The sequence below is a fragment of the Aythya fuligula genome, chromosome 4 (assembly GCF_009819795.1).
Source record: "Aythya fuligula isolate bAytFul2 chromosome 4, bAytFul2.pri, whole genome shotgun sequence".
NCBI classification, from domain to species: domain Eukaryota; kingdom Metazoa; phylum Chordata; class Aves; order Anseriformes; family Anatidae; genus Aythya; species Aythya fuligula.
In genome coordinates, this window is record NC_045562.1 from 11,762,339 (window position 1) to 11,784,334 (window position 21,996).

General features: G+C 44.2%; 2 protein-coding genes across 7 annotated transcripts in view; one reads left to right on the forward strand and one right to left on the reverse strand.

Moving 5' to 3' along the window:
- FAM13A (family with sequence similarity 13 member A) overlaps nt 1–5,927 on the forward strand; it is a 128,162-nt gene extending 122,235 nt beyond the window's left edge. For 4 of the 5 annotated variants that reach the window (XM_032187025.1, XM_032187028.1, XM_032187027.1 and 1 more), the window contains 2 exons: nt 614–715; nt 2,588–5,927. In XM_032187025.1, coding sequence (XP_032042916.1) covers nt 614–715; nt 2,588–2,714 — 229 coding nt within the window. In that variant the 3' untranslated portion in view covers nt 2,715–5,927. The remainder of the gene's footprint in view (nt 1–613; nt 716–2,587) is intronic. The other variant, XM_032187030.1, reaches the window with a different exon arrangement.
- An 845-nt stretch (nt 5,928–6,772) lies between these two features.
- The window catches only part of HERC3 (HECT and RLD domain containing E3 ubiquitin protein ligase 3), a 39,306-nt gene continuing 24,082 nt past the window's right edge, over nt 6,773–21,996 (reverse strand). For both annotated transcript variants that reach the window (XM_032186771.1, XM_032186772.1), the window contains exons 15-25: nt 21,788–21,901; nt 20,515–20,538; nt 20,338–20,427; nt 19,259–19,429; nt 18,494–18,637; nt 16,972–17,138; nt 15,742–15,808; nt 12,942–13,024; nt 10,131–10,314; nt 9,285–9,387; nt 6,773–8,545 (exon numbers count right to left, since the gene is read on the reverse strand). In XM_032186771.1, coding sequence (XP_032042662.1) covers nt 8,337–8,545; nt 9,285–9,387; nt 10,131–10,314; nt 12,942–13,024; nt 15,742–15,808; nt 16,972–17,138; nt 18,494–18,637; nt 19,259–19,429; nt 20,338–20,427; nt 20,515–20,538; nt 21,788–21,901 — 1,356 coding nt within the window. In that variant the 3' untranslated portion in view covers nt 6,773–8,336. The remainder of the gene's footprint in view (nt 8,546–9,284; nt 9,388–10,130; nt 10,315–12,941; nt 13,025–15,741; nt 15,809–16,971; nt 17,139–18,493; nt 18,638–19,258; nt 19,430–20,337; nt 20,428–20,514; nt 20,539–21,787; nt 21,902–21,996) is intronic.

A 21,996-nucleotide genomic window follows, 5' to 3' on the forward strand; every position in this document is an offset into this window, starting at 1 on the left:
TCATTTATGTTCTGATTCAGAATCTTTTGCAGTTCAGCTCTAAATGCAATAGACCCGTTTTTGAGGGTCTATTTTTTCTCCAAAACTCCCAAGAGTTTGGAAGAAAACTACCCTGTCCTGATACTGATATTTGACTTATGTATCTTTGGATTCTTGGACTAAATGGTAGCTTGACTTCACCTATGGTGAGCCTTTATTGTGAAAACAATCCTGCACTCTACAAGATTTTTCAGTTTTTGGAGACATCAAGTTGAGCTAGTCCCGTTAGTGTTAAGCACTGAGGTCTACTGTGCCCACACGTCCATTGAATCGTGATCCTATAAAATTCACCAAAACCATATCCATCTTCAGCAAGTAAGTTTCACAGAAATTAGTGATGAATTGTGTGATGCACACTTGACCTTCTTTGAGGTTTCAGCCTAATTAAATAATCATTTTGCTGAAATAAATTCAGAGAGCTTTGTATTGCAATTAACATCAGGTTGCCAGGGCTGCTTTCAGGAGCAGCTCTCTCACTTGGCATCTATACAACCATGCATTTGTATATTTACTCTATGTTTTCAGTTATAGTTGTGTACATAAGTATAATCATGTTTATGTTTAAACCCAACAGCCCTGAACTATTAGAGCAGCTGCAAGAAGTCAGAGAGGAGAAAAAGCGAATCAGAAAAAAATTAAGAGACTTTGAAGATAATTTTTTCCGACAAAATGGAAGGTAATTTCTCAGCTATCCCTCTGTCCTTCAGTTATTCTTAAGTTCAGTTTGGCGTTTACAAAGGCCTCCAACTGTGGAAAGTTATGTGAATTCACTATTACGTATTGCATTGTCATTATTGCTTTACCCACATTCATTTCTGTTGCCCATTAAAATTAATGACTTTTTTTCAAAGAACTTTAAGGACCACAGCCTCTTAGACAACATTTTCTTAGGAAAAGCAGTGGGAAGTACAAGTATAAATACTGAAAATCCAACTGCCTCTAGCACAATTAATAAGAATAATGAAACGGTTCCTCAGTGATAAAATAATTTGCTTTCTTATTAATTATATAGAATGTTTAGATCTCTGTCCTATTCTTGCTTGTCTATGAGGTATTCATACACTAGTTTAACAAGTATTTCTGCTTCAATATAGCTAAATGTGTTCCTCAGAAAAAGCTCCTTGTAAATGAGCTGGTAAAATGCTTTAATATATTTATACTCCTGAAATTATTATGCTGGAGGGAAGGGATGTCATCCAGAGGGACCTGAACAGGCTTGAGAGGTGGGCCTGGGCGAACTTCATGAAGTTCAGCAAGGCCAAGTGCAAGGTCCTGCACCTGGGCCAGGGAAATCCCAAGTATGAATACAGGCTGAGCAGTGAGCGGATTGAGAGCAGCCCTGAGGAGAAGGACCTGGGGGTGTTGGTTGATGAGAAGCTCAACATGATCTGGCAGTGAACACTTGCAGCCCAGAAAGCCAACCGTTTTCTGGGCTGCACCAAAAGCAGCAAGGCCAGCAGGGCGAGGAGGGGATTCTGCCCTCATGAGACCCATGAGTACTCATGAGACTCGTGGAGTATTGCATTCAGCCCTTTGGCCCCCAGCACAAGAAGGGCATGGACCAATTAGAATGAGTCCAGAGGATAAGGGCTGTGAGGATGAACAGAGGGCTGGAGCACCTCTACTATGAAGAAAGGCTGAGGGAGTTGGATTTTTTCAGCCTGGAAAAGAGAAGGCCCCTGGGTGACCATATAGCGGCCTGACAGTACCTGTAGGGGTTCTACAGGAAAGCTGGGGAGGGACTCTTTGTCAGGGAGTGCAGTGATAGGACAAGGAGTAATGGTTTTAAATGAAAAAGGGTAGATTTAGATTAGTTATAAGGAATAAATTCTTTACTCAGAGGGTGGTGAGGCACTGGAACAAGTTGTCCAAAGGAGTTGCGGATGCCCCATCCTTGGACGTGTTAAAGGCCAGGCTGGATGAGGCTTTGTGAAACCTGGTTTAGCAGAAGGTGTCTCTGCCCGTGTCAGGGGGTTGGAATTAGGTGATCTTTGAGGTCCTATCCAACCCAAAATATTCTGTGATTCTTGCCACTACCCACCAACCTGAGAGATTCTTGTATAATCATTGAATCTTGAGTTTCACTTAAGCTTAGAGAAATCTGAATAAATATTTTCTTCCTGTGGTTCCAAGCCAAGAAAAGCTGTATTTTATTTTGGCATCTAGCAGGCTGACATTCAGATGGCTCCTGAAAAGGAAAGGGTTCATCTATTTGTATTGTTTTGTTTTGTTTTGACCAACTGTTGTGTAGAAGCTGACAATTCTAGTGAAGTAGGACATGCTTCAAGTAAGATTTTGCATTTAGAACCATGGGATTCTGTTCAACCTCGACATGCAAGCTTCCCCCACTTTGCTAGGGCATTTGCCTTGCCCCTGTCGTCTTCTCTCAAAGAATAAAAATCACTTTGTCTTTATTCCCTGATGGGTAGTGGAGGAGGTGAGCTGTCTTGTAGGTCTTACTCCTGATATTGTCGGGGGGTGGAGGGAGGCTGCCGAGGGAAGATGTCCTGGCACAGAAATCCTCATGACCTCTTTTTACTCCCCCTAGGAATGTGCAGAAAGAAGACCGCACTCCTATGTCTGAAGAATACAATGAATACAAGCAGATTAAGGCCAAGCTGAGGCTGCTGGAGGTCCTGATCAGTAAAAGAGATATTAGCTCAAAGATCATGTAAAGGAGGAGATTGGTTTTGCCAGTAAACGTAGAAGAGAGAGCACCGAGTGGACAACTGCATGAAGTGGATGCACCAGGAGCCTGGCTGGGGAGGGCTGAGGAGCCCCCTGAGAACTGAAGGGCCAATCCCAGAGGCAGGAGGGGGAGGAAGGGTGGCTTGCCATCACTCTCTACATTTGCTGTTGTCCACTCTTTCTCCAGGCCTGATGCCCAAATGGAGTTTGCCAGCGTAGGAGACATGATGCTGTCCTCAGTGACTGCACAGAAGGGATTCTTGTGTTTTGATTTGCTTACAGATCCTGTAATATTTAGAATATCAAAGCCAACCATGCTCTTATTTTTTTTTTTTCTCCTTTCCAGGATATCATAGCAAGAGACAAAGTAGCATGAATAGTGATTAAATCATCAACTAGCTTTCACTTCAGTTTACCAGACATGTGCCCTAACTTGATCTCACGTAAAGGCACAGGTCAGATAGCACCAAGATTGTTCTCTTGTAGCTACAGTAAAGATTTGCTCAGACTTTTGACCAGACTGTTTGGAATCCAGCATCTTCTGTTGCTCTTTCTGAATGCTGGAAGGTTATCCTGGTTATAGCCCCAGACTAGTTTGAGTTACATGGGTGACCAGGGCCCAGGGTTGAGTTGTTTGGTTTTTTCCCTACCTATTTTTTTTTTTTTGACTGCCAATTCAATTAACTAGGAGAAAGTATCTACAGATGTTTGGGATGGCAAAGAAAACGCAGCAGGGTTCTTGCCTGCTTGTTCCACTTGGCAGGAGGTACTGTAAGGTTATGACCATGTGTGGGCAACTGGGAAGAAAAGAGGTTTTATCAGCTACAAGTCAGAACCTCTTGGGATTTTGGTAGCTGCTCAGTTAAATACCTGGTGTCAGGTATCAAGACGACCCGCCTCATGTGCTTCATTATCTGTTAATGAATACAAGAGCCTAAGGTGAATGGTCAGCGTTGATGTCATATGGACTTGCTAGCCTACATTTTGTTCTTTGTTGTAGACCATCAGGCAGTGTGGGCCGGAGCAAGGACGCTGTGATTGTGGCAACAGCAGACTGTGTTTTCTTCCCAGTGGCTTTGTTGTGCACAGGTAGTGCTGCGGCACAGAATCCTGCAGGGAACTGAAAGCCCCAATCCACACATTGCCCATGGAGAGGGCTTGTGTCTCTGGGGCAGGACTGGACAACTCGACATTTCCACCTGTATGACTTGCAGAAAAGGAGGCCCTGGGACAGCAGATTCCACTTCTTGTCAGACAACCGCTGCCTGAAGGAGCGAAAGGCCGTGAGTCCAGGAACAAAGCCAGTAGCTGAGGGCCGATAACTGCAGTGTAACATCAGCCACCTGGGCTTGCTCTGGCGCTCCAGGAGCTCATGTGCATGGGCCGATACTGCCCAGCAACGCTTCCTGCTGGAACCGGGACGCAGCTCTTGGGAATAGGTCTCAACCCCAAAGCCACGGAGTAATGCTGCCCTGTACGTCTGGGCCCTGGAAACTGGAGCAGGAGCCAAGCAGCCGAGGCCAAGCGCAGCACCAGGCCTCACGCAAGTCGCGGGGGAGCAGGCAAGCAGTGGAGTCCCAGAACCATTTCTCCCTTTCTTTTTTTCTGTGGGTTTTTGGGTTGTGCTACTCAGACTAACCCCTCCTCAACTTGCAGTGTGTGCTGTGTTAATTCCTGCCAAAACCGGTGTTGAGGCGGGTCGCTTCGGGATCCCACAAACGCTTCAGAAGGCAGCCTTCCTCACCGGGGTCTGCCCGTGCCCATTAGTACTCCGCCTGGGTAAGACAGTGATGAAGTTAATAATTAATGAAAGCACTTAGGAGGGGGACTGATTTTACTGATTGCAGAAATTGCACCCTCCTAATTAAATCGGTGGAGACTGAATTTCTTATTTCCAAAGAGTCTGGAGGACTTGGGTGCTGACCTGGGGCTTGTTTTTTTGGAGATGTTGGGTTTCCATAGGTGGGAGAGGTGGGGCTGTGCCTCTGCACATCAGTCTGATCCTCTGAGTGTGTCAAATGGGCTCAGAAACTGCTTTTGAAGATGTTGGAGTGTGAGGGAAGCAAACGCCTGTCTGGAGACAGGGCAGCCCAAGGAATCAGAGCTGTGCCTTTGGCCTTCTGCCTGGGCTTAGGGACGTGTCAGCCTGCGGCCAGCTCTCCCTGGTTGTGTTAGGTACAGCTGCTGAGCCACCATCACGCGCCACTACGCCACTAGTAGAAGCGTGCGATGAGCGGTGGGGCTCCAAAAAGTTGGTGGTGCAGACTGTTGGTGGTGTTCAGGCCCGGTTCCTCAAAGTGCTTCAAAGCATATATGGTGACAGCGTGCAGCAAGCTGATCTGCATTTGGGATTCTGCTAAATTACAGCGGGCTAAAGCTGGAGCACTTTGGTGAACCTGGCCTAGACACCTTCATAGGGTCATGAGAAACAGTTTCTGCCCCTTTCTTCCTAGTCATCCATTTTTCACTGGGCCAAGGCTTTCCCGGAGTATGTTTTCTCTGCTTGTTTTTAAAAGCCTGTTTGCACTGTGTACTGATAAATTATCTGTTTTGCTGGGTTTTGCCCCTGACAAATCTTGATAAATGATATGTAGGGAACAGTCCATTTTATTTTTAAACTGAGATTGTAGCATTTTCTGATGCTTAGTTACCGCTGTTTACATGGCATATTGCTAGAATTTCAGATAGTTTGTATGAAATGTATGTACAATTATGCACTTTAGAGAGTTTCTATTTTTGAACTTTGAAAGCTAAAAGTAACACAACCTGTTAACTGAAATTGTACATTAAAAGAAGAGAATATATATGCGTAGCCATCTCTCTTTTTAAACTGTTCTTTTCCCACTGGCAAAAATAAAATCAAATCAAATCATAATCTGCCTGATTGTGAAGGAAACTGCTCAGAAAGACCCATCCAAGTGGATTTTAAAATTCCAGTCTTGCAAAGACTCACACAAATGGTCAGCTTTCTGTCCTGGGTTTCCAGATGCTCTTGCTCTCATCTTCCAGGCCTGCAGAGGATGAGGGCTCCGAGACCTGAGCACTAAGATCTCTTTGTATCTTCCACAGCCTGATTTGACTTCCCCCTAACCACAACAGGCACCCAGGTTCTTTGCCTCACTGCACTCTAAACCAATCCAAGCAGCAGCTGTATGCTCTGTTTTACGGTTTGTATATGCCACCATCATTGTCTCTTGCCTGAAGAACATTAAATACAAGACTGTTTTTAAAAGATGTGGAATACTGTGCACAAATCTACTTTATGGGATATGAGTGAGCTGTTAGTGTACAACAGCCCTTTCCCTGTCACTACAGCTGCTGTAGGAGGGCAGTATGGGCCCATGAACCGGGGCCATTTCAGACACACACATCTGTGAATTATTTAAATGAAAATTATCTGGTTGTGGGCAAAATAAGACTGCAAGAGTTAAAGACAAATGAGAAACTTGTCATTCTTACAGATTTCATTTGCTGTCGGTCTGTTTACTCCAGAGGAAACAGTCAAATAATTGATGTTTAGTAAAGGCAGTAAAGCTAGAGGATATTATCTTCTAATCATGCTGCTAAGACATCACTTGTTCTTACTGATATGTGCAAGTTTTAGACAGTAAGCACCAGACCAACCTGAGGTGTTTCCCTGTTCCTCTGTGGAATAGATGTTTGCAAAGCAGTCACTCACTGGCACTTGAACAGCCGAGGGAGGAGTCAGTTTGTGCCCTGTGCCCGTACCCACAATGGTGCCTGCAAGGTGCATGGGAAGGAGGAGAAAAACAGAATGAAGGAATGGAGACAGATGGATTTCAGGTGAGCCAGGAGGGGCAGGTGAAAAACTCCCTGAATTGTAACTGGAGATGGCAGGGCAGCATTTGATGGGGATGGAATGCTCACCGGCAGCAGGGTTAACGTAGAGCTAGGCAGAGTCCTTCTTCCAGGTGCTCAAAGATGAAGCTGTGAGACTGGAGATCCCAGGGAGAGGCAGAGTCTGTGCCCGGAGCTGCTCAGAGCAGCTCCTCCTTCGCTTCCCAACATAAAGGCAGCCAGTGAGTCAGAATTAAACATCAAATTTATTGCATAATACTGACCTATGTACACACACATCGAAAATAAACATTTGATATAATTGTATATGTCTTCTATTTGTTGCATTAGAAAGAGGCTGAAGGGCTCTCAGTGTAGCCAACAGCTTGTCTTAAAAAAAAAAAAGAGCCTAAGAGGTGCAAAGTTCAATACTATATATTGAACGTGGTGCATAAATACTATGTCCTAATAACAAGTCAATTTGAAAACCACCCTAGGCTTAAAATGAGATTTACACCAAGACCTGAAGAAATGAGGAAATCAGTTGCATGTCATTTAATGGGTGGTGGGACTGGGAGAAAGAGAATCATAAAGGCTCTCCAATCTTACAGGACAAATTCAGTTAATGCTTTTGCTTACTCAACTCCTAACGTACCTGACCAACCTAATTCATGAAGGTAGTCCTCTAGGGGTCCCAGCACTTACTGGGCAAACCAGATGACAAGGGCTCCTCCCACACCACGCAGTAAAATAATCCTACCAGCAGAAAAAAAAACAGCCTCCAAGGAGAGGATTACCACAAAAATGTGGATTTCATGCTTCTTTCTTTTCCTCTGACCTAATGAGGCTGGAGAGCGTGTAAACACCGCTTACACTCACACACTCCCTCACTCTCCGGCATGACTCCTCTGAGAAAGGCGGGAATGGTAAAAGCAGCCACCTCACCTTGCGTTGGAACAACATTTCTGTTTGAATGAAAAACGAGGCCTCAGCTAAGCCTACCTGCCTAACCTGTAGGCTTACCAGCAGAAAACCAACACAAGAGAGAGGCAGTTTGAGAAGCCCATTATTACAGGTATGGTTTGACCTTCCCCAAGCCTTTACTCAGAGGAGTCTGAAGCTTCTTTATAAAGACGCTGCTTAGAAACAAAATTTAAGACAAAATAAAAACATGCCAAACCCCAAACCACGATACTCTCCATGAGATAGACTGGTGCAAAGAGACAGAGCATGTACCGCAACTAATACACTGTTCTGGGGGTCACAGCTGGCGCCCCAGCCCAGTACCGTCTGCCAAGGACCAGAGGGCAGAGGGGATATGTCCATTCAAAGCAAGCAAGAACCAGCTTGCATTTAAAAAGGGAAGAAGGAAAAAAAAAAAAAAAAAAAAAGGATGGGGGAAATCACAGCTTTTCAAAAAGATCACTATTTCATCCTGAATTTCCACCGCAGCCTAAATGCAAGGAACACCAAAGGTTTAAACTGAACGAAAAGGAAAGGTGGGGGGCAGGAAAGGGAAGGGGGACAATAAAAGCAAACTACAAAGTAGTGCTGTGAAGTTGGAGGGGAAACTAGAAAAAAGCCCACCAAACTCATTTTGTTCAGTAGATCAGAAAACTCAAAGCTAAAGTCTCTCCCTGCTAAGCCCCACAAAATACCGGCAGCATCAGGCTGAGACTGCATCAGCTGCATCTATGATTATTACTATTATTTTTCCCCCAAAATGTCCCGATCCCTTCCTTTATAAAAATAAAGCCAAGCCCGTCGCTTTCTTCCTCTGTACCCAAGTGCCTGTGCCTCTCCCACACACGTCAAGCCAAGCTGAAGCCCTCATAGTGATCGATGGCTTGCACCAGCCGGGCGCTGAGGATCTCCTTGCTGCTGTACTTGGGCAAGTCCAGGAGATTGTAGCAGGTGTGCGCCACGGGCAGGTACTGCTCCCCGCTGGCTGTGGACTGGATGACGATGCGAAGGCTTGACATGCCGTAGATGGGAATGCGGTCACTGCCTGTCAGGAACACTAGGAGAAGCAGAGAGAAGGCAGGACGGTTAGGACGGGCACCCTCACGCTTGTATGGCTCTGAGAAGATGCACCTTGAGCTGTCTCATCTCCGTGCTGAACACTTGTAGCTCTCTCAGCCTTTTTTTTTTTTTTTTCCCAAAGCTTTTTCCTGGAAGCATGTGCCAATACGTAAGAAAACTGCGGTCAGTGGAGCTGCAGCAGCAGAGAATTGGGCTGCATGTTGCTGAGTTTGCTGGGAGCAATGCTCTAGAGAAAGACAGCAACTGCTTCAGGTCTGGCCAAGTAAGGGGATGGTGACCGCCAGCTCAGCAAAACTGCCACACAGAGATTCAACACTTCTTGGAGCTAGATTCTTTTAGGACACGTAAATCTGAATAATCCTTCAATAAAACAGTGCTTTCCTCAGCATGCCTCCATCTCTGTGCTTGACACCAAGCATTTCCAAACAGATCCACATTAGTGGGCACAAGATCAGGAAACAAAACCAGTCCGAAAATAAAAAGTGGCTCCTTTCAGTGCTCTCCCAGGTTGCCCTTGGGACACGATATTCCCTCAACATGATGCCCCAAGGGAGCAACAGTTGCCAGCTGTAGCAACCAACTCAGAGCCACCTGCCCTTAAAACCATGTATTTCTCCTTCTCTCCCCTTTTACTGCCAAATAAAGTGACATCTCCCCCCCAGTGACATTGATACATCAATATCAGCTAACAGCCTGCACCACTGCACAATACTTACAGAGAAATTTCTTCTTCTTTTCCAAGGGAAATGCATGAAACGTTTCCCAAAACATCCTCACGGTTGGGTGTGTCGCAGTGTAGTCTCCCTTGTAGACAGCACTCTATTAGAAAAACAAAAAGTCACAATTTCATCTAGCACTAGAAAGCAAGGACTAAGTAGAAACACGACCTGATCTCTGCTAGTGTCTCAGACTGATGTCTGACAGCTAAGAAATGGAGTGTGGGATGTGCCATAGGCAACAGCATGGCTCAAAGACACGGGAAAGTGTTCGTGCTGCAGGTGCAAGGCCAGTATTTAGGCCTCCAGGTATGCAGCTAATTAGAGGTGTAATGAGGAACCCTGGTGTACCTGATCACGGGCTGGACTCGTGGACAGGATCACATGTTCTGCACTGTGAGGCCCTTTCTACTGCTAAGGCTGAGACAAAACAAGTATTTGCTGATCTGCACATGTTGCGAGAGGACACAGCTCTTGCATTCTGTCCAGACTTCCCTTTGAACACCTGGCTGTGTACTTTTTGCCCTTGTTAGTTTTACTGTAAATGAAGATCCTGATTTTGTCTCTTTCTTTCAATCTTAGGCTTCATCCCTATGAAAAAAAGACAGAAGTCCTCCTCGACTCTTCTTTTTCATCCCCAATTTCCTCCACAAGCTTTATCAGTAGCGGGATAGTGACATAGAACAGTTACCTTTTCATGTAAATGATTGCAAGATGCACAAGAAACATATAGAAACATCCATAGCTTACTACACCTCTTGACCCAAGCTAGTACCCACCTCATGCAGCTGCCCAATCCTAGGACTTGTAAAACAGAAGAAAAACATGACAAGAGGGAAGCTTTACCTCCTCCAGTTCCTCCCAGTTGTAGTTACTGTTCCCGACTATCATGGCCCTGAGCTCTGTGGGCTGGAAGAGTTCCAGGACCTTCCCACCACATACTTTCAGGAAGCCAGTGGAAAAAGCTGTGTACCACTCATGGATGGAGAGGTTGAAGATGTAATTTACATAGGCTTCAACAAATTCTTCCCTAGGGCATTGAGAGAGAGCAGGTAAAGAAAAGCACTTTTATTCATACGCCCGAGCGGCAGCACTGCCAGTTTTGCTGTTTCTGCCTGTAATATCTCTTGTAAATATGAGTCTTCCATGGGTTCACCCCACTGCCCACCTCCCACCGAGATGATTCACTGCAACAGAGACAAAGTCACCAGGGGGCATGTACCACTACGTGTGTGCTCAACCAGTGCAGCAGTGGCAGTGCTGGAGGTCCCCAGCAGCCCAGGCTCTTCTATACTACAGTAAAGCCACCCTGAAGCCCTGCATCCAGTTGGCCGTAGAGCCAGGAGGGAGCCAGGGTGACAGGATTCACCAGGAAGGTGTAAGGAAGAGTCCTCTTCCCTGGGGAACCTGCTGCTCTGCTGAGGTTGAGTTACACCAGTAGCAGGATTCGATTACCAGAGAACCACACCTGACCCAGCAATTGCAGCCCCGTGTTTAGGATGTCCAGGGAATTACCTACAGCTCTTCTCAGTCTGTATGTGTACGGTGTTAATTAGCACGGGGCACTGCAAGGAGCCCTGATAACCAAGCAGAGAGCAAGCACCTAGCTGTGGAGTGGGAACCAAACCACACAGCAGGTAATCAGAAACCCATCACTTCCAGAACAGAGAGCCTCCCAGAGCCCTAGCTAGGCACACTGTGTTGGTTTTTTTTTGAATGCCTGACCATAACACACCAAACAATGTGGCAAACTGGGACATGAAACCAGTCTCTGGGTGGAGCAGTTGTTTTTTTGCCTCTGACCTTTAAGAGGCGCTCACACCTGAACTCAGAAGCTAGGCAGACCAGGGAAGCAACAGAATCCAATACCTCAATCACTAGCAGAGGGCACCAAAATTGAAAAAAGCATTATGACCTTCTGGCAGAGAAATTCTCAGTGCATATGCTACATAAAAGCAGCAAAGGCTAGGTGAGAAATTAAAAAACAAAAATAAGGCAGCAGACTGACAAATATGAAAACCTAGAATAAGAAATTATACAGCACAGGGGCATTTTCCAGTGCGCTTTTTTTATGGTCATTTTGCTGATAAATCACGTGAGCATTACAGAAATCCAAGCTGATTAAGCACTTAACTGTTGCTTAATACCTCCTTGGCTGTTACAGTCACGAACTCTTTACCAAAACTCCAAAGGAGAAAGGGAAAACGCAAGCATTTCCTACTTGGTATTTTTCAGTCAAAGCAATCCTGTGAATTTCTTCAGTTAACAGCGAACCTTCCCTCGAGTAGGAAGGGCGATGCCCAAAGACATGCACACAGCACACTCCTGAGGCCAGCAGGGCAGCAATTTGGTCCCTGACCTCTAAACACAGCAGTGGAGGAAGTCATTAAGCACTGTAAGGTGGATGAATTGACAGCCACGTCTAGACTTGGATTTAGAGGTTAGCTTGAGTTCAAAACTCTGGTCAAGACAAAGCCATTGCATTCTGGAATGTGTTAAGCTGGCACAGCCGGATTTGCTTCTCTTGCCTTTCCTGACTTAGTATTGAAGGAGCTAACCAGGATGCTCTTCCCAAACTTTTGCTCTAGCCAAAACCTTTGATCCTCCACTAGGCCAATATGGCACACCGTGTAAGAAGAGACCTTTTTCTCGTGAATGTGCATGCCTAGCCAAAAATAAAAAAAAAAGACTATCACTGGCATTTACATCTTTACTTCACTCTCTCGAAGTCTCCTGTATTGCCCATCTCCTCTTGGGTTTGCACGGAGGTAGCTATCTAGCTGTAAAGCTGCACCTTTTGCAGCAGCAGTGAAGTAACTGAGAGGGTAATACAGACAAAGCTTTTGTTACAGCAATGGCTGTAGACACAATCAGAACCATTTTAAATAATCTGATTAATGGGAAATTACTTCATCTCCAGACTTGCCAGCAAGGTCTTCAAACAATCTTAGCACAAGCCCCTAACCATGCTGCTGACTAATCACTGGATCACACTGTTTTGCCAGCAGAGAAAGAATTTGAATGCTGTTTCAAGTAATAAAGGCATCTGAAGAAATCCAATTATAGGATTATAAGAAGAAAACAGTTTAGCAGATGGAAGAAAAAAAAAGGGGGAGGAAAATGGTAACTGTACTACCTGCAGCTAGCTAGGCAGAAGCAGTTTACATACACTTGTGCCTTGCAGCTCCACTAAGGGATGAGGGTCCTCTATCAGATAAGTAAGAGGGAATTATTTCCTGCTCTAGAATTAAAGAAAGAGCATGAACAAGTCTGCCAGTCTCGGTTTTGCTTTTTGGTCACAGGACAGGAATTGTAATTCCTATTCACACCATCAGGGGGATTAATCTCCAAGGGCCAAAATCACATTGCAATCTCTATTGACCACGAGAAAGCTGTGCCGGGGGTCTCTATGAAGATCTTTTATAGGGAAGATGTCCATCCAGAAAGTTGTGGGACATTTTTCAAGTACTGGTGAAAAGATAATGAAAACCTGATTTCTTAAGTGTGACTAGCATCCAGTAACTTTTGAACAACCGGTCTAAGAATTTGTTCAGTGACTTCTAATCCTCTCCCACATTTCACCTCAGACAAAGTTTCTGTAGCAATGCATTTGACTTCATCGCAAGTGAGTCCATCCCCCCATATTACCCCTCTCACCTATTGTCCTTCTGCACCAGAATATTGTCTCCATCTTCGATCAGGTTCTTCTGCTCTGTCACACCATAGCTCTCCCTGCAGATCTACACAAAACGAGAAAATTTTACCAGAAGTACTTCTCGGGTCATACGCCTGCAGAAAGATAAAGGGTAAATGCAGAACACTTTTTGCCTGCTGTAAATGTTCTTCCTGTTTCAGTACTTCACATCATTTACATTTGCTGTAGCACTGCTATCAAGCCTAAAAGCAAAGTCAGAAGAGAAAAAGCTATCCTTTTAGGTCAACTTCCTGTAAAAAAAAAAAAAAAAAGTGATAACTAATAAAACCTATATTAACTAAGCCCATATGCTCTATTAATAAAAAGTATTATTTTTTTTTTAATTTAATGGAAGGTAGGTTACTTCATCTGCTTGCACTGTAAGACAGCATGACCAAAAATTCCTGCTTTTGCCAGGCCTACGATGGTACCAATACAAACATACTCAGTACGTACAGAATTGGTCATGCAAACAAAATGCAGGAGGGTCAATTGTCAAGTTGCCATACGTGAAAGGGCCTCATATTTTCACAGAAGCACAGAACGGCCAATGTTGTAAGGGACCTTTGAAGATCATCTAGTCCTACCCCCTCACCAAGCAGGATCACCTAGAGCACATTGCACAGGATGGCATCCAGGTGGGTTTTAGACTTCTACAGTGAAGGAGAATCCACAACCTCTCTGGGCAACCTGTCCCAGTGCCCTCTCATATTCAGACAGACCTTGATTTTGACAGCCAAGATCAGTTATTTATTCTTTTCAAGGTGTATTGCTTTTACGTGGCAAGGTTTTGGTAGCAGGGGGCTGCAGGGGTGGCCTCTGTGAGAAGAGTCCAGCAGCTGCTCCATGTTAGATAAGGGCCAGCTTCAGCTGGCTCCAAACGGACCTGTCACTGCCCAGAGCCATGCCCATAAGTAATGTTATGCTCTCACAGAGGTGCAATCTAAGAAAGGGGAAAAAAAATGTGGCACAACAGCAGCTGGGAGAGTGAGGAGTGAGCAGCAGCCCTGCAGCGCCCAGGTGAGTGCAGCAGGAGGGCAGGAGGTGCTGCAGGCAGGCAGCAGCAGTTCCCCTGCGGGCTGTGCAGGGAGAGGCCCCTGGTGGAGCAGGCTGTCCCCCTGCAGCCCATGGGTCCCACATGGAGCAGATCTCCACGCTGCAGCCCCCCCATGGGTGGAGGAGCCCCCGGTGGAGCAGGTGGATGTGGCCTGGAGGAGGCTGCGGCCCATGGAGAGCCCCCACAGGAGCAGGCCCTGGGCTGGAGCTGCAGCCCATGGAGAGGAGCCCACGCAGGAGCAGGGGATCTGGGGGGAGCTGCCGCCCACCCGTGGGGGACCTGTGCTGGAGCAGTTTGCTCCTGGGGATGGACCCCATGGTACAGAGCCGTGTGGGAGCAGTGCTTGAAGAGCTGCTGTCTGTGGGCAGTCCCCACAGGCTCAGTTTGGGAAGGACGGCATCACCTGGGAGGGACCCCATGCAGAGCAGGGGCAGAGAGGGACCCTGAGGGAGCAGTGGAGACGAAGCATCAGGGACTGACCACGGCCCCAGTTCCCCATTCCCCTGTGACCCTCGGGGGGAGAAGGTAGAAGAGGGCAGATGGGAGGAAGGTGTTTTTAGTTTTTCTTTCTTTCATTCTCACTTCTCTAGCTTTTTGGTAATAGGCAATAAATTTCTCTAATCTCGCTATGCTGAGTCTGTAAAAGACAATTTGGTGAAAAATTTCTTGGGTGTCTTTAAAAGTATCTTTTTTGTTTTGTTTTAAACAGAGTTTATGATATCATCATTATGGCTTCATCCTGAATTGCAGCTCTGACCTGTGTGAGACACAGTCAGACCTGGATAAGTCTGATTTAGTAGACTTTATGCGCACTCATTTATGAAAAAAGAAATGGCACTCTCCAAGCTCAGCATGAATTTTCTTGACAATATGTGGCAGAGCTTCCTGATAATACCCTGTTATTACCCTTGGCTGGCCCTGGACAGACAGACAAGAATCCAGATCTACTCACAGTCTGCTACAGCATCAGGACTTACAAGCAAAGACACTGAAACATGGAAGCCCTTACCCTGCTCAAGTTAACAGAGGAAAACACAGCTGGAGAACAATGATGCTGAATTTCTTCATGAGTGTATGTTTGCACATGAGGAAGGACCTGATATGTTAACACACATCAAGATTTAACTCTTAATTCTATAGAACCTGTCCACTGTGTAATAAAAACTATTGTCTCTGGGTTACTACCAAATATATATATATATACACACACATATATATATATCCTAGAAGCAGAGGGAAACTAACTGCATTAGTACATCTCCTAGAAAAATGTGGTTTCTGAGAAGTCTGACCATATACACTCACTATGAATTTTGAAGTTTAAAACTATTAGTATTATGACAGCAAGGAAAATTCTAAATTGCATTAGCATTTCAACAATTGACCCAGTGATGTCAAAGCCTAACTTACAGTTTCAAGAAGGATTCAGGAATCTAGTTCTCATTGTCTCGTGTGAGATCTTGGACATTGTCATTTAAGTCACATACCGCACTGACAATAAAGATATTCTGAAAATCACTCTACTTAATCTACTTACTAGCTTAGTTTTCATCATCATATATAAAAGAACAAGTGAGTTTTAATATTTTAACGTTAAGTATGTGGGTATATGCTACAGGCATATTTTTGAATAAACTATGATAGACATGAATGGGCTTTAACTGTACTATGACTATCATAAAACTTATATGTTAAATGTATCTTACTGTAAAATTCAAGCAGAATGTCTCTTCTATATCTTCCCCAGGGTAATCTAAAAGCTGCTGAAGACTCCTACATGAGAGTCAGGGAAAGAAATGAGAAAAAAAAAGATTCAAAAAAGTCAAACATTTAAAAGACAAAAGAAAATCAGCAAAAGTAAACCGCATCACACATCTGGTTAATAGGATTACAAGAGAGAGCACCTCTGATTCACTTGAAGAAGTAAAAAAGAAATACGCCTCAAATGAAGAGATGCTTTGTTAGAAGCAGGATACATGCCAGTCCACACAAGTTATCAGCGTAGTCCATGCCTACATGTATCCCCTTTAATGATCCTGGCCTCAAAACAGTTACATTTCTAGTTCTCAAGGACTGCTAGATATTTATGCTATCTATCACATATGCTATCTAGACACACACAAAGGCCTGAAGCAACAAAGAGGGTGGTGAGAAGCTATAACTTAATCCCCATTACGTAGAAGATATTCTTCTACTATCCCTCAAAATCCTGCTGCTGTCTTCCTAGCACTTTACTTTGTTACTATTAGACCTGCAGCTTTTTGCTGGTAAATCGGACAGCAACTCAAAAGAAACATGAAGACAGCAGTCATACAGTGGGATTTTAACCCCTCAGTATCAAAGTAAACCAATATGCCCATGCGATTACATAGAAGAGATTCAACATGTCTTTTAGAAAAAGTCATTCCTTCACCCCATTCAACTCCCTATCTTCTGGCATGGGAACAGGTCAGAGTTGCACTGATTCAAGGATGCAGTAAGTTCACATCCAACGTACACATCCCACCCTGGGCTATGCCAAGAGATATACAGTGGATCTATTTGCTAACCCAAGCCTGGCTTGGGGAAAAAGGCTGAGGCTAGGATCTGGGATCAGGCATGAAATCCCACAACTCGGTGGCAGGTCCCCGGTCATTTCCAAAGGTACATGGTAGGTATATTTTGGTTGTGTTGATATCAAGGTTTTTGGGGTCAGTAAGGTGGGTACAGAGGTTACAGCCCTAGCAGACAGATCTGATAAGCCTACAGAAGAGGAGAAGGCCTATGTGAAATTCACCACAGTCTTATGTATTTTGCTAGGCTCACAGGCCCCCAAATTAATCAGTCACTCAGAAGGACCAGGTGGTTTGTTGAACAGTTTTACCCCACCTGGCATTTCTTGCTCTCTGATGGATGGTTTCCCATCCCAGACAGGATGCAGATCTTGTTTTTCATACCTTCCTTCCGTAGGGGACAGCTCCTTCAAATCCTCTAGGCAGGGCTTCACGTTCAAGAGTTTTTTGTACAGAGCCAAAGGGAAGTGAAGGTCTACCACTGTGAAGTTGTAGATTGCAAGACCGCAGATGATGCCGATCAAGTGAAACCAGTTGTGTTCTACAAAACACTTCAAAACCACAGAGAGAAACCCTGATGAGACGCACTGTTTCTGCTGCAATGCACAGCACTCTTACCCCATGCACGAAGAAGACAGCCCCCGCTTTCCCAACTGGGACAGTATCAGAGTGCATCAGGTCCCAGTCTTGTTGTAAATTCCTTGTCCCTAGCCTTGCTGGAGTGTGGCACAGAAATGAAGTTTCAGAACCAAGTCCTATTACTTCTGCAAGCTGTGATTAGCTGTGGAAACAGCAACACTTAGTTTCCACCTTATCTGCCTTTTATTTCCTTTTTAAATACTTCTGCATTTAGACATTAACAAAGCGTCAACGCTTGCCAGCTATGAACTGCAAGAAACTGGTCTAACACTTCTCTCCCTACCACCCATCTTATCCTCTATTAAAAGTTTATGTGTAACCACAGTGCCACCCAGGCAAACATAGGTAGGTGTTGGTATAGAGGCCTTCATTCCTTCACATATTTACTGTCACGTTGGTATGTTGGTCACGGTCTCATTGCCTATACTTGCTAAATGTTGTAAATATACAACTTAGATATTTTCAGTGATTGTCATTACTTCAGTGTCAAAAGATTCGTTATTTTACATGCATTAACATGAAGAATAATTGCTCTGCAATACTGTTTACAAGTTGCAGAAGATGCTGTGTCATTTCCTTCCTTATAGAATAATTAATAAATTAAAAGAACCCCCACCAGGACAGATGCACCCGAAGGTAACAATGACATCGTCATTTTCCTCCTCACTAACTAGGAAGGTGAGGAAAGAAGGAGATGAACCATCACCTCCAGCTATCTGACGGGTATAGGGAACTTCCACTCCCCACCTTTCCAAAACCAGCCAATATTCACTACAATGTTCTTGCCATTCAAGAGCTTCCTCACATAAAGCATTAACGAGTTTAGGCCCTGAAGGTGACTGTGTTGCATGAACAAGTGGATTGATTGTGAATAAGCGAATGGCAAGGCAAGCACTAAATTTTAATGCCAGTATAACCTGAACCTGGGGTTCTGTAGAATAGCACAATTATTCATATAAATAGCATGAAAAGCACGTTCATGCTATCTGAGAGTTCTTTGAACTGTCATGTGATACTTGATATATTAAGTCCTGTTATAGGATAAGAATAAAGAGAAAGAGCCAATTCCTTAACAGGCAACAGTATCATGGTTCTGATAAAGTTAATGAACCTATACTAATTTGCACTGACCATAAATAAAGCTGACGTTGTATTGTGGGAGGAAAATTGGAGGAAGATCATTTATTTTCCATAGTTTGCTACTAAATTAATTACATCTAAAGCAGCACATCATTTCAGCCCGTGTGTAGAGAGGGCAATGGCTCACCGTGTCTGAAAACCACAGCAGGTTTGACTCTGGGTAGTAAGTGAACATGCCATAGATGGGGTTGAGGAGTTCTTTTAGCAAGAGGAGGAAGAATTCCTTTGTCACTCCTCCAGCATCAACAGCTTCCTCACCATCAAAGATGACCTGCAGAAAAAGCAGGTCAGTAACAATTATGCAGAGCTGAGACAGAGTGAATCAGACAAGTTTCCATCTGGAAGCCACACAAAGCAATTTGTCTGACATGTCCAAATCCACCAAAATCTTCAGCCAGTTCAAGTGCTCTGCTTGCAGGTAAGGACAGGGAACACGGAGTGGCAAATCTGATACTCTGAAAATGTAACTCCTTATGTTGTTCCTGTTAGATAGCAGCCAAGACATAAATAACCACCTGTCTTCCCAGCAACAGGCAGCAGCTGCTGAACTTCATAGCAACCTCTCAGATATTAAAAACACATCCTACTGTAGGTGGCCCATTCCAGCAGCATGGTGAAACAGACACTGTGCAATATCATAGACATTACTTCTCCTCTGTCCCCTATATAGGAGAGACACCAGAAAAAAAAGTAAGCCTTCTAATTGGCTTCACGTAAACTGACTACTGCCAAAACAGTCCAGGAGTCAGACAGGAGAAAGATTCAGCTCCCCCACTGATTAGATGTGCCCTTGTCTGCTACACCTATGGCAGTACACTAGCAAAATGGTAATGTGAAGGGAGGAAAGGCTTCAGAAGTGCCAGCTGCATGAGAGGGTTTGAGGAAAACTTACCTTAAGAGGCTTTTTCAAATCAATATCTGAATGGATGCTCAACTCCCTTAAAGCATCACCAACTAAATTACTCCTGCGGACATGAAGTACCAGGAAAGGGCTTCTGGCCAGCAGAGGCTCCAGGGTGAGAAGCATGAAAACATTCTGCAAATTTGCACCGTTTATTGCCACCTGTAGATAACAGAGGCAGGAAAATCAGCTGCTGTTCAGCTCCTTTCTTCTTCTAGAGGGAAAACAGTTATGTGCCTGATGTTCCTTTCTTCCTTACTCTTTCGGTTTGGCTTCCTCAGGGTATGAGGACTGCGTGCCCACTCTGTACAAGTGTGTGCGTGTGTTCCCATTTGCCCCCCTATTTCCCACATCCATACGTTTGAGTCCACTGAGCAATTCTAAAATTTGAGCAACAGAGATATTAAACTCCTGAACACTTTTTGACATTAGGTGGCTGGAAGAAAAAGGTTTTATTTATACTTCTATTGAGTCAAAAGACTCAGTGTGAGCACAACCCTGATAAAATCAGAGTCTACAAGGGAAAACAGTGTTACTAAAACACCATGTGAGAAGATGTGCGCCTTGTGAGGAACCCACTGCATACAATTCAAAGCCCTCATCTACAGTGATTTTCTGGTGCCAGGAAAGATGCAAAGTCTGGTCAAAGCTTTGACCACCAGATTTGAACCCTTAGTCCTGACAACCACTCCTGTGCTGCACACAAACTTCAAAAAGGTGCTCACTCACCCAAAAGCCTTACAGCTCCTCTAATAGAGACCTCACCTTACTTCTTCTCATCCTTCTCATAAATACACGAGTGCTCCTTCCATAGGTACAGTTTACATTTCCCTGACATGCACATCTGGCAATTCTGATGTTACCAAACCTCTTGAAGTAAAAGAAACTCAATACTGTGTGTGCCCTGGATAGGGCTAAGAGCTTTTCCAGCTATTCTGCTCTCTCGTATCATAGAAACAATAAAATGAGGCACAAAGTAACCCCCAGTGAACTCCCTTCCATTCAGGCACCAATGTAAAAGGCAGGTCAAAAAGAAATGAGGCAGGAAAACTGGAAGAGAGAATGATTACCTGCATCTGTAGTTCTGCATCTGTCTGTAACATCTTGGTCTTAGCCTGAGCGTCAAAGATGAAGGGATAAGAACAGAGCGTCACGGCATCCTGCAAGACACACAGACAGACTGGTGCCCACGTACAGCTTCTAGAAGCATTGCTTCAAATAAGAGTCACGAAACACAATTTCCTTACCTGCATGATGGATGGTCTAACTTTCTGCGAAGGCAAAAAAAAAAAAAAAAAAATGAAAACTTTTACTCTCTTGATTGTGTCAGATATTTTTTTTAGGACAGACTAGTTCAAAGGTGACCCACAAAATTTTTCTCCTCTGGGACCAACAAGCCACTTTTTTCTTCTTAAAAAAAAAAAAGCATGGGAACTTCCTTCCCAAGACAATGCACAAGCCTAATCCAAAACTTGCACATCAAACATTACTAAGAGGACTAACTAGCACAGAAGCCTGTTAGCTTGCCAGAGGTGAAACTTATTTTTATGAAGAACAACCAGAAAACTATCCCCAAGGCAGAGACCACATGAAACAACAGGAAAGAACACAAGGCCACAACACAACAATACAAGGCCACTCCTGCAACACAAATTACTCTTCTCGTTAGCTCTATCAATACAATTTTAACTATTACTGTTGTATCCAACTGAGTCATTATTTTATTGCTCTGCTCACTAAAAGCAAGCACAGAGCACTATTTATATGACGGAAGATGGGAGAGGGGACACAGCACACACAACATTTAGAAAGTGCATACAGACACATACAGAAATTCTTGCTACAGTCCGATTTTACTCTTGCAGCATCCCTTGATGGATGTCTTTTTGTTTTCTCATATCTGGGATTTCTTTCCTTGCATTATTTAAATAATCTCACTGGGTTCCCATACAGCATTGTCCAGCCCTCAGTTCAGTTATCTCTTTTCTTAAAGATGGGAAAGTGAGGCATAAAAGAGGTGAAGGGTCTTACCCAAGATCACCCAGCAGGTTACTGGAAGAGCCAGGAATAGAACCCACATCTCTTGAGTCTTGGTTCAGTCCCCTAGCCAGAACGTCACACTGCCTCCTCTTACAGAGCAACATTTTAAGACCACTGGCTATATTATTCACAATACCTGCCTAAACAGCAGAAGTAAAGGGTAAAAATTATAATTTTAGAATACAGGACTTGGCTCCTGAGGTCTTGATTACATTAAAAGGATCCAGTGACTGAATTAATCCCTTTGTGCAGGGACTGAATGGGATTCACATGAATAATCACACAGGTTGTTGCAAACATTAGTTAAATATCGTTAACTCTAGCTCTTCTGGTTTTATTTTAAGTCAACTTCAAGGCACCAACTATCCAAATCTGAGAGATTTAACATATAGATGCTCCTATACTGATTACATTACACTCTCAAAAAGGATATTAAAAATGCAGATCTCTAATGACTGGAGAGACAAAAGTGGCTCTTACCATTCCAGCCTGATGTAGGAACCACATGAGATAATCCTCCTGAATGTCCACCAAGCTGGAAATCTCAGGGATATAAAACTTATCATATTCTACATGTTTAACCTTCTGATTTACCTAGGGAAGAAAACAGATGGCTTTTAAAATATGGATGTATCCAGCATTTTTTTAGAACAGGCTTTCATAAAATCAAATATATCAGCTTGCAACAA